Here is a 12,571-nt window from a genome sequence, read left to right as displayed (position 1 = left end):
TAAAATGGCACTTTACTGGTTGTGTGGCTCCTGAATTCAGCTTGTGTTTCCATATGCAATAAGAGTCCTTTTAAAATCAAGAACTCATTGGGATTTCACACTGTCATCATTTCTTCAAGACTATTTATGGTGCCTTTATGGATCTGCATTTTCTTGCAGTTTGTGAGACTTACCAGGAACATTTCTCAGGTTTATCTACTCTCACCCTTGAAGATTAACACACACACACACACAGATACACACACACACATAGTGATCCTTTCCAGACCAAGTCTCAAGTGGTGCTAGTTTTCAGTGACCCCGCAAAATATTCCACATAAGATTCTGTATGTAGGGATTCACTATCATCACCTCTAGCAAACATGCTGGTGTCATCACGGCACACAGAAAAATACAACTCTTTTGGTTATATGCAATTTACTTACCAATCTATGTCTTACTTTTACTGCAGTTGTTCTAATTATTGAGGAGCAACCTCAATAGCCTTAATAAACCCTTTGAATGTGAAAATAGCAATCTAACTCACACTTGGCACCCTTTTATTATTTCAGTCACTCTAGGTAAAAGACAAATTATAGAAAATATAAAAAGCAACATGGTATTTATTCACAAATAGCAATACAAAAAAGATGAAATTTTAATAGAAAATTAAACAGTCAGCAAACTCTAGATATAAAAATAGTCTTAGAAAAGCTTATTGAAAATCAGAAATGTCAAAGGGTGATGTTGTCCTGTGTGGCTTTTGGTTCAGTGATCATCGTTATTCAGAGTTTTCCAATTTTCAGATGACATGGTCACATCTGTCTGGATCTCTGTAGTCGCTTCCTTTGTTGCTCTTCTGTAGTTTTTTGGTCTCTTGGACATGTCAAATTTATGTTAAAATGCACACACGGGGTTTCACAACATATAACATTGTCTATAAATAAATACTTTTTCTGGAATCTTTCTGTGGTGTTTCTTTTGGGAACCAAAAATGTCTCCCCTAAGGAACTGCATTGAAGAACCACTCTTTCATCTTAATTTTTAAGAGTGTAGGTCCACTTCATAATTCTTTAATAATAATAATAATTCTTTGCATTTATATAGCACTTTTCTCACTACTCAAAGTGCTCAGCAATTGCAGGTTAAGGGTCTTGCTCAAGGGCCCAACAGAGCAGAGTCCCTTTTTGGCATTTATGGGATTCGAACCGGCAACCTTCCAATTGCCAGTGCAGATCCCTAGCCTCTGAGCCATCATCCCATATCAACTCTCTCTCTCCTATTCTTTATTTTTTCAGGTGACTAAGCTGGGACAGGAACTTGGAGTACCTATGTCTGCTATCTCTCTGGTTAGGAACTACTCCTCAGAGACAGACCTCGACTGGAATTTTGACATTTTGATCCTGAACGCCCTGAAGCAGATGCTGAGAGCCGCTGATGACTGCTTAGATGACATGAAGCTGAGAGGCCTCACTCGGTCGAGCAGTACTTGATGCTCTTATTTTGCAACAATGTAACAAATTGTACCCATGCACCATCTTCTAAAACTTCTAAAGAAATCAAAGGGTTGAATAATGGGACCCCTAACCAATCTGAGGGTACATTAAACACATACACTCACTTACACACAAAATAATTAAGGTAAGGCTATGACAGGACCTGGAGAAAAATGTCCACAAAGACATGAAGAGAAAATCCAGACTCCATGATGATGGCGAATTTGACTTTTTACAGCACTCTGTCTGAGCTCAATGGAGTGTACCATAAAAAATTAATTGAATTGAATCTATCAGGGTGCAAGGAACATATTCATACCACTCTGTTTCCTGGTACATTCCTATTAATTAGAAATGTGTCAGGGTAGGTACAGCAAATTTTATTTTGTGTGAGGAGCACCCACTCTTATCTAGTCTGTACACATTGACCACACTAACATCTAATTAATTAGTAATGCTGTTATTTTTTCAAATAATGAGTAAAGTATTACCTTTACAAAATGTAATAGCATCTAATATTTGTAACTATTAATCTGAATTAGTAATCTGAGTATTCCTTATAGAGGGCTTTCTTATTAATGTAATATTTTCAGTCCATTCCAGAATGACAAACTAGCCACTCTAACTTTCATCTTTCTACTCTGAGACAGCATGTCTTTTGGTTAAACCAATGTGATTTTTTTTTCTTTTACTTTGATTTTGGATTGAGAAACACAGCTTTATCTAGAATACAAGATGTTTGACAGCTCATTTGTATATCTAGTTCCAGGCTTGGGCATGTTTTTTTATATTAATTAATCTTAAACTAGCAAATTAAACATAATCAATGAATAATATATAATAGTTCAATTCATGGTAAATTAAAATCAGATTACTTATCGTAATTATTCCCTAATATAACAAAAAATTTAAAAAACACATATTTTTAGAGGTCAGGGTAAAGGTTAATGTGACAACTCTGTGCCCTTGACCCAATACCAACAAATTTTTTCAAAGAAGTATCGGGCGTGCTTATTGATAATGTTCTTGACATAGTAAATTCATCATTAGATACGGGGGTCTTCCCAGACTGTCTTAAGACTGCTGTAGTTAAACCCCTACTTAACAAAAAATTATCTCGACCCCTCTGCTCTTGAAAATTATAGACCCATCTCTAACCTGCCTTTCTTAAGTAAAATTCTAGAGAAGGCAGTCATTATGCAGTTAAATGATCACCTCAATAAACATGCTATTCTTGATAAATTTCAGTCAGGTTTTAGAACAAATCACAGCACAGAAACTGCACTCGTTAAAGTAGTCAATGACTTGCGGGTAAATGCAGACAGAAGCCATTTATCTGTTCTCATCCTCTTAGATCTGAGTGCCGCATTTGACACCATTGATCATAATATTCTTAAGAATTGCCTTAGTCAGTGGGTGGGCCTCTCTGGCAGTGTCTTAAATTGGTTTGAATCCTACCTGGCAGGGAGAAAATTCTTTGTTAGTTGTGGTAATTATAACTCAAAGACACATGATATTCTATATGGTGTTCCACAAGGCTCTATCCTGGGTCCGCTGCTCTTCTCAATCTACATGCTTCCATTAGGTCAGATTATCTCAGGGCACAACGTGAGCTACCACAGCTATGCTGATGACACACAGCTGTATTTATCAATAGCACCTGATGACCCCGAATCTCTTGATTCACTAACACAATGTCTAACCTGAATCTCAGAATGGATGAATAGTAACTTTCTCAAATTAAATAAAGAAAAAACGAAATCTTAGTGATTGGCAATAATGGATACAATGAGGCTATTAGAAATAAACTGGATGCATTAGGATTAAAAGTCAAAACGGAGGTAAAAAGCTTAGGGGTAACTGTTGACTGTAATCTGAGTTTTAAATCGCATATTAATCAGATCACTTGGACAGCATTTTTTCACTTAAGAAACATAGCAAAAGTTAGACCTCTTATATCATCGAAAGATGCAGAGAAATTAGTTCACGCGTTTGTTTTCAGTCGACTAGATTACTGTAACGCACTCCTCTCAGGACTACCCAAAACAGACATAAATTGTTTGCAATTAGTGCAGAATGCAGCTGCTAGAATCCTTACCAGGAAAAGAAAATCAGAGCACATTTCTCCAGTTTTGATGTCACTACACTGGTTACCTATGTCATTCAGAATTGACTTTAAAATTCTGCTTATGGTTTATAAAGCCTTAAATAATCTCGCCCCATCTTATATATCGGAATGTCTGACACCTTATATTCCAAATCATAACCTCAGATCCTCAACTGAGTGTCTCCTTAGAATTCCAAGAGCAAAACTTAAAAGAAATGGTGAGGCGGCCTTCTGCTGTTATGCACCTAAAATCTGGAATAGCCTGCCAGTAGGAATTCGCCAGGCTAATACAGTGGAGCACTTTAAAAAACTACTAAAAACACATTATTTTAACATGGCCTTCTCATAACTTCACTGTAATTTAATCCTGATACTCTGTATATCCAATTCATTATAATAACTATTCATTCTAATCTGTACTAACCCCTACTCTCTCTTCTGTTTCCTTTTCCGGTGTCCTTTTGGTGGTGGCATCTACCCAAAGCACCATAATGTTCCAAAAATGATGGATGGATTAAAAGCCAGAAGTCTGTATGACCATCACCATCAAGTGACTCTGTGAGAACCCTAAATACAAAGAGGACTATTTCATTTATGTTAGGTAGAATGCCCAGAGGGGACTGGGTGGTCTCATGGCCTGGAACCCCTACAGATTTTATTTTTTCTCCAGCCTTCTGGAGTTTTTTTTTTGTTTTTTCTGTCCACCCTGGCCATCGGACCTTACTCCTTTTCTATGTTAACTAATGTTGTCTTATTTTAATTTTGTATTTTGTCTTTTATTTTTCTTTTCTTCATTATGTAAAGCACTTTGAGGTACTTTTTGTATGAAAATGTGCTATAGAAATAAATGTTGTTGTTGTTGTTGATATAAGAGAAAGATGGCAGGCAGTTGAAACTAAAGCGGGTAAGCAATTGATGTGTAACCATTGTCTGTAGCTGTGTGCCACAAGCCAATAATAAAACTGCCCTTTGTGGGGAAAAGAATATGATGTAACTGTTTATTTATTCTTCTTTGTCATCATGATATCTGATTAAAAGAAGGAATTGGAGGTGGAAGGGCATTACACCATCAAACATCATAGTGGGTGAAAGTAACAACCGAATTGAAGAAAAACACCCTGTGGTTGGAAGCAATAACACACCATATTACTTCTGGAACATAAAGATAGCAACTTACACTGGTGGCAGTGTGGTCAGTTATACTTTTTATATACACTGACTTCAGTAAAGTATAATTTACTATACTATACCTGTCCTGGGTATGACATTAAACTGCATCTGGCCCTACAAGTGGTCCTCCAACTTGCAGGGAAAACTTCAGGGTGGTTGGCATGACTGGCACTCCAGCCATCATAAAAACTTCATACATCTCTGAATCGGCAGATAGGACTCCTTTCTGTTCTCAGCGGGAGTAGCTCTGCTGCAGCATCCCATAGGAAGGAGGTGAAGCCCTTGGAAGCCTCATCCCCTAGAAGAGTCAAAACTGCTGGAGAGCCAATGAGGTCAGGCTGGAGTGGTGCTGTGGCGTTGCCAGTTGCATGGCAGCACTCGGGTCCCAAAATGAGGCGGTCCATCCAGGTAGGCGCTTGGAATGTCTCTATGGCATGATCATTGTCTTCCTCTGCTGTCAGAGGAGCTTCGTAATCTCCGCATTTCAGCATTGGCACTCTGTGAGATAAGCAGACCTGGGACTGGTCAGATCTCTGTAGGTGGGTACAACTTTTATTGGTCTGGTCTGTCTGATGGCTGTCATTTTCAGGGATTTGCCATTGCTGTGGTGGAGCGACTCCTTCTGATTGTATCCAATGCCACTCCTTTCAATGAGTGTATTATAAGACTCAGACTAAAGCACTCACTTGGTGGTTGATGGGTGCCTGCAAGGTGACACTCCGTTGGTCATGGGTGACTACAACATGGCCACTGGCACTAACAGGGCTGGATATGAGGACTGTATTGGTCACCATAGGTCTGGTGACTGTGGTAAAAGTGGCTCCATGTTCCTTGACTTTGCAAAGGGGCTGCAGATCGAAGGATCCTGGTTCCAGTGCCCTGAGCCATATCGTTGAATTTGGTACTCCAGTACTGGTGGTGTGGTGAGGGAGATTGATCACATCCTTGTGGGCAGACGCTGGAGGCTCCTGCACAACTGCAAGGTCTACAGAAGTGCCAGTTTGTGAATTCCGACCATAGACTTGTTGTTGCTACTCTGAAGATCCAGTTTATGTCCAGTAGGCTACCACCTATTGGAGGATTGAGGCTGGACTGGCCATACTCCAAGATCAGGCTGTTTCTAATGAGATTGCAAGCAGTTTGTGTGAGGAACTTGCAGACTTCAGTGTGACTGTTGATCCTAATGTGATGTGGGAGACCCTGAAGGTTACTGAGGGTTGTGTTGGTGTTGCCTGTGTTCCCAAAAGGAGGTGTTTCATCTTGCAGGGCACCCTGGATATCATCAAGAGGAGTTGCAGCACACAACTTGATGGCAACTCTGGTCTGTACACTGAAGGTGTAGGAAGCACTTCAATGGAGAACCAGCAGGGGAGAGGCAATTAGGTGGCAATGGAGAAACTGATGGCTTTAAGTATTCAGACTCTTCTTCTGGTAGAATTGGGTAATTGAAGGTCGTTGTAGGTAGTGCATTACATTTACACAGAGATGCTGGACATTTCTAAGGCATCTTGCAAAATTTTCTCTGTGCTGCCTGCTTCTGAGTCTGGCAGCAGATCTTCAAATCATCTGGACACAACTAAACAAGGCTGTTTTCTATTCCTCTGGAGTTCTTACCTGTGATGCCTGCTAGCCAGGTGCATTTGGGATGGATAAACCCAAGCTGAAGTCCACTGCCATTACAATCGTATGATACAGAGACAGTGTTTGGGTTCAACTAGTTGTGACTGATGGTTTTAGATTTTTGGAGCAGTCCATCAGCCTGTAGCAGGGTGAATGATAAGGCAGGGAGAAAGCCAAGTTCTTGGGGTACCAACTGGGCAAAATCTCACTTAATGGCAACCAAATATAAAGAAAAATCAACAAAAAAGTGTGACATGTAGCAGAGAACAGACAAAGTTCTACATAGGAAAGTCTGAAGTTGTAATGACTACAACCAAGTCAAGTCGAGTGACTGAATTCATTGAAATGAGTTAAGTCGAGTTATTGTTAATAAGGTTTGAATTAAATTTTGCTTACTCTTTAACCAATATCTTCAGTTAATCTCATTACAATAAGTTAATAACATAATCAATAAGTTGAAAAAGAAAGCACTTCCACAAAATGAAAAGAGTTGGGGACAGTCCCCGTATAATGTCCTTTGGACAAAAAAAAAACCGAAAAAGACTTGAGTAATGATCAAAAAGCATTTACAGCAATTGACATCATTGTATTATCGTGATATTCCCCTCTACTTATCCTTTACCTAGGGGTAAGTGTACTCATCAGATTCGTTACCGGGTTGATCTACTATTGCACCTTAAGATTAACACACACATACATAGCTATACGCATACATTCAGAAACTCAACAGTGCCCCATGAATGACAAACACATAGCTGGTTAATCTATAGCACTTTCAACCAAACAAGTGCCTTAGGAATAACACAGCCTGTCACTCTCCTAGGACTTTATGTGACTTACAAACACCCAGACCCTAATCACAACAGTGCCCCATGAATGACAAACACACAGCTGGTTAACCTCTGGTACTTTAAACCACACAAGTGCCCTAGGTATAACACAGCCTGTCACCCTCTCAGCACTTCTAGAGACTTACTTATTATCAGCACAAACAACATATAATGTTTTAAATATATCTCAGACCTAAATATTACTTTAGTCTCTAGGAATATTTTCAAACATACAAAGGCTCAACACCTTTGGCTATCGGCCATTAATCAACTAAGACTACCTTACTTAAAGTAATGTTCCCTACTATTGGGTGGAGCTCTCACCCTCAGCCTTAATAAACCTCGCAGCACAGAGGTAATGGCAAATCTCCGGCTGCTGCAGGTGCTCAAAGAAATCTACCTTATTACTTCAATCACTCTAGACATTAAGACAAAGCATAGAAAGTTAAAAGCAGCATGGTATTTATTACATGAATAATAATACCAGTAGAACAAAGTATAATAGAAATAGGACTGATGGTAAAGTCTGGATATACTGTATATAGTCTTTAGAAAAATCTTACGAAAAGTTAAAGATGACAAGGATGAATGTCGCAGGAGGCTTGTGATCGAGCACTCGTAGATATTCATTAGATGCGTTTCTGATGATCAGATGGAAAACGGCCAAGCATTGCCAGCGCCCTCTTCTGACATCGCTCTGTTCCCTTCTCCTGACGTCATTGTCCCTTCTTATTCCTCCCTCCTATGTCTCTCTTCAGACGAGGCATATTTATTATAAAATTCTACCCAAGGGGGTTTTGCAAGATGTGATTGTCAGATACTCTGATTGGCTGGCTGTCACTATGAAGAATTAATAACACTGTCCGTTTTCCCAAACAATAAAACTTTTTTGATGTTGCCTGATGTATTGCTATATCTTCCTTTCCCAGGCTGTAAAATAATTGAGCTAGTTTTGTTCCAGATCCCCAGGTTATAAACTAATCAGTAGCCTTAGGCACCAGCATGTCTTCATTTCTTTGTTGGAACAGCTGTTTTAAAAGTGAGGTACAACTTGGAAGAGGATATGCTTTGATTTGTCCTGAATGTAGTTCATCTGTTGTTTTGAGCAAAATATAACAAAAATGCAGAACAAAATTTACAGATTTTGTACCACACAACAATCATGTAACAGAAAATTTGGCATTTTATTCATGAACAAAATGGAGACCAGAAATGAGTTGGCAGGAGATGACTTCGAAACTGTTGGACGGATATGACGTAATCAAAGAGAGACTGGAAGTGATGTAATGCAAAATTTATGTGACAGGTGTCTGGTCACACTTTTAGGAAATCTAACTTAGACATCATTAAAATATCCAACTACGCCACCGAGTTTTATTAAGAGACTGGGAACTCTTGAGATTTACAGAAAATAGCACACAGGGTTCTTTAAATTGGGCGGTGAGTAAACACACAATGAAAGACACAACAGTCATTTCAGGAAAAGCAACAGTACCTTCTATTACACAAGAGAATAAAGTAAATTAAAAAATAAACGAACATAACAAATAAATCTAACAATATCAGGTATGAAATTCCTTTTTTTTAAAAAAAGAAAAGCACACATTCCACACTAAAAGTCTGTTAAAAACAAGAATTGGAGGAGACAACCTTTAGTGGTGCAGAGTCCAGTTTGTGCACTGTGTTACCCCAACACTTAATCGTTCAACTGTCCACTGATGCACTCTGTTCACTGGACACTCGTTTCCCAACAGAAGTTTTGTCAAATTGTTGAATCCCTGTCAGTGTCTCTTCATCGTTCCTTTTTTTCCACTCTGGGCACCTTGTGTTGCTGTGACCTAGGCACGCCTCATTTCTCGTCTGCCAGCTTTGCTTGGTCCTTTCATGCGGCTTCTCTCTCTTGCTGCACCCACTACTGGTGTCTCCTTGTGGAGCTGTCTCTTCCTCCCTGGAAGTAAGTGTTGCCGTCCTTGTGCCTCACGTCGTGCCAGCCTCGTACCCTCGCCTGCTTATGAGCCTCTGTGCTCTGTCTGAGTGTCTTGGCAGCATTCTCAGTGGACCGTCCCTCCTCTGCCTTCTCCTGCCCAGGAGTTTAAATCTCCTTCAGTCCCTGCCGTTGTCAGTCTTGGATAATCGGTTTAATCAATGGCACATCTAAATTTCCTGGGTTTAACAATTAATGAACACACAAGTTAACAAAATGTATTGTTACCAATCATTAATGAGTACAGATCTGCTGATTAGAAACCAATATTGTCAAACATGTTAATTTCCATGTCAGGTAAATACAGACATCGTCCAAGGAAGGAGCAGTTCTGTTATCACAACTTGGTATTGTTTGTAATCTCAACCAGCCAAAAACTTCAAAGCAGTGACTCCTTTGCAGTACAGCAAATACCAACATCCTGCAGACAGCCTTTTAACTTCTCACCCCCAGTCCCAACAAGGGGTGCCTAATGGAACTACCCAGTGTACAAAAAATGTCCCCCTCTGACATCCCCCCAGACTTAACAATTGTCAGTCCCGGACAATCGGATTAATCTTCGTATTCTCTGAAACGGGCTGGAGGTCTCCACAAATTTTGCCTCCTTGATCTGCGCAACTCTACAGCTTCTCTGTCTGGAACATCACCATTTTCTCTGGGGGCTGGGTTTCTCATTGTCCAAAACTCATATATGGGAAGTCCAGGTGGAGATGGTTCGGCCATTGGGGTAGCTGAAGCACTTAGTGGAGACAAACAACAAGGCTTTAAAGCATTACGGTGCACATTTTTCTTTCTACCTCCCCCTTCTGGTTTCACTTTATACACCACCCCAGAATCCTCTACCTGGCCCAGCACCACATAGGGTTCTTGGTTCCACCAACCTGTCAGCTACCCTTGTCCTTGTCTACCTCTATTTCTCAGCCATACCTTTTCTCCAGGAAGCAATGGAATAGCCTGAGCTTTCTTATGCCGAGCTGTATTATGCTGTGCGGCCTTATCCATCCTCCCCTTAGCAGTTTGACCTGTATTTGGTAGATTCTGCTGATGTCCCTTCACCCATTCTTCCCTCGTGCCCTCTCTGGCAGGGACCCTAACACTATGGCAGAAGGCTGGTTGTACGTATCTGCTGAATCCATCATTTTCCCGGTGTGCCTTGGCATGTCGACACACAGCAGAGCTGTTAGACCCTGCTTCCTGCCTACTGGGGGCTGCTTGAGACAGTACAACTGGTGACTCTGGAGCCTGAAAAACAGCATGCCAACAAGCAGAGATCACATTCATTCCAATCATCAATGGGCTCGTTTGGACCTCATCTCGCACAATCACAACCCCTCTGGCAGGTAACTTCACTGTAGCCACCTCAAAATCCATTGTGGCGTAGCCTGTATAGGGGATATCCAACTCATTGGCAGCTTTCAGGGTCAGAAGAAATGGGGCCTGCCAGACTTCTATCTTATCTGTAAAATGCTCCTTGAAAAGACTCTTTTCCTGTGCAACTTCTCCTGTGCAACTTCAACTATGAATTACTTTACTGTTTCATTTTTAACTTCAGATTGATTACTTTAACTTGTTTATATTTCATATTTTTTATTTTTCTCATTCAAAAGCTGCTGTTGATGGCAAAACAGTGAAACACCTGCAGTCATGTTAATTTTAATTGGAGAAATTTGACATTTCTGCCCATCAATCTACACTAAATAACATTTCATGACATAGTGAAAACATATTTTCAGAAAAGTGAGCAAATTTATTGAAAATCGAAAACTAAAGTCTCTTATTCCTAGAATTACTCAGACCCTTTGCTGTGGTACTCCAGATTGTGCTTAGCTGTCTCCTGTTTGCTTTTATTCTTGTTTTTATCCTTCTTTCCTGTGGCAAAACTGATTGGATACCATTTAAAAAGTCACACGTGTTAGTGCTGTATAGAAGGTCCACAATTCATAGTGCATGCCAAAGCCATGAAGTCTAATTAGCTCTTTTTAGACCTCTGTGATCAAACTGTGGTTTAGGTTAGGGGAAGAAATACAGCGATTCCTAAAGTTTGAAGCGCAGTGGCCTCAATGATTGTGAAATGGAAGAAGTTTGGAACCACCAGGGCTCTTCCTAGTGTTGGCCTAAGCTGTGTATTTGGTGTAATTGGGTAGGGAGGGCCTTGCTCAGGAAGATGACCATCTCAGCAGAACTTCATCAATCAGCAGGTAGTCACTCTTGAGTAAAAGGCATATGATAGCCCATTTGGGGCCAAGGCAATGCTGGAGTGGCTTCAGGACAAGCTTCTGAGTGTCATTGAATGGTACTGAGCCAAAGCCCAGACTTAAACCCCATACAACATGCATGGAGAGACCTGAAGATAGTCATTTTTAGACACTCCGCATTCAATCTAATACTGTCTGATAGGATCTCCCAGGAAAAATGGGATAACCCGCCCAATGCCAAATGTACAAAGCTGGTTGAGACTCACTAAGAAGACTTGAAGCTCTAATTGCTGCCAAAGGGGCTTCTACAAAGTAATGAACTAAGAAACTGAATACTAATATGAATGAGAGTTGGGATGGATCAGATGGACACAGAGATGCACGGCCAAGTTGTATAAAGAAGATATGATATTAGATGTGTATTTATTTATTCAATTCACTAATAGTAATAATGTTAATGTGTTCATCAACCCTCTTACTGTCCCAGAATGCAGTGGGAAGTCTTGTCATATGCTAGCAGCCCATCTTCAGCCTCTGCCCCACCCCGTGATCACCTCCTCATTGTCTTGTGTGACCCTCAGTCACAACGGCTTACCTCTCCAGGAGCATTATTTATAAAGCTTGCATGTGCACAAAAAGAGGTTTGAAATGTGCATATGGAACTTCCCATGCAATCATTGAGATTTTTAAAAGAAAACTTGATAAGAAAGCTTGTGTATATTGTGGAACATCTGAGCTATGCATACACAACATTTTGGAGAAACTGGGACAAGTAGGGAAATGCTGCTAAACCAGCCAAATAAGAATTAATATCGCTGAGCTGTTATTATAATGTGCATTGACACAACAAACATATTTAATTAAAATATGGTGTACAGACATATTTTAGTTTCCTTTTAAGGGGCCCTTTCTGCATATTTGCACTGAAGAACTTTTTTTGTTTTTTCATCACTTTCTATCGGCTACCATTCAGGTCGACAGGTCAGTAATATCTCAGTCAAGCTTCATTTCATGTCCACTGTGCTGAAACCACTGACTGACCAGTGAAGCACTGCTTTAAGTACTTTTAAGTGTTATTTACTTTAATATTGTGTGACTGTACATAAATAAAATATAATACAGTTTTGCCATCATAAAAAGTGCTTGCAGCAGTGTTTGGTTCTCCTAATGTACGATTGCTCATAATTGGG

General features: G+C 40.1%; 2 protein-coding genes across 2 annotated transcripts in view; one reads left to right on the top strand and one right to left on the bottom strand.

Annotated features, from left to right (window-relative positions):
- Nucleotides 1–3,526, top strand: part of LOC114658636 (interferon-induced protein 44-like) — an 81,911-nt gene extending 78,385 nt beyond the window's left edge. The window contains exon 8 of the mRNA XM_051932966.1: nt 1,278–3,526. Within this exon, the coding sequence (XP_051788926.1) occupies nt 1,278–1,472 (195 nt within the window). The 3' untranslated portion in view covers nt 1,473–3,526. The remainder of the gene's footprint in view (nt 1–1,277) is intronic.
- The window catches only part of LOC127529379 (uncharacterized), a 773,396-nt gene that overhangs the window by 296,620 nt on the left and 464,205 nt on the right, over nt 1–12,571 (bottom strand). The gene's annotated exons all lie outside the window — the stretch shown is intronic.

This window comes from Erpetoichthys calabaricus, chromosome 10 (assembly GCF_900747795.2).
Source record: "Erpetoichthys calabaricus chromosome 10, fErpCal1.3, whole genome shotgun sequence".
Classification (NCBI taxonomy): domain Eukaryota; kingdom Metazoa; phylum Chordata; class Cladistia; order Polypteriformes; family Polypteridae; genus Erpetoichthys; species Erpetoichthys calabaricus.
This window is presented reverse-complemented; position numbering and strand designations above follow the sequence as displayed.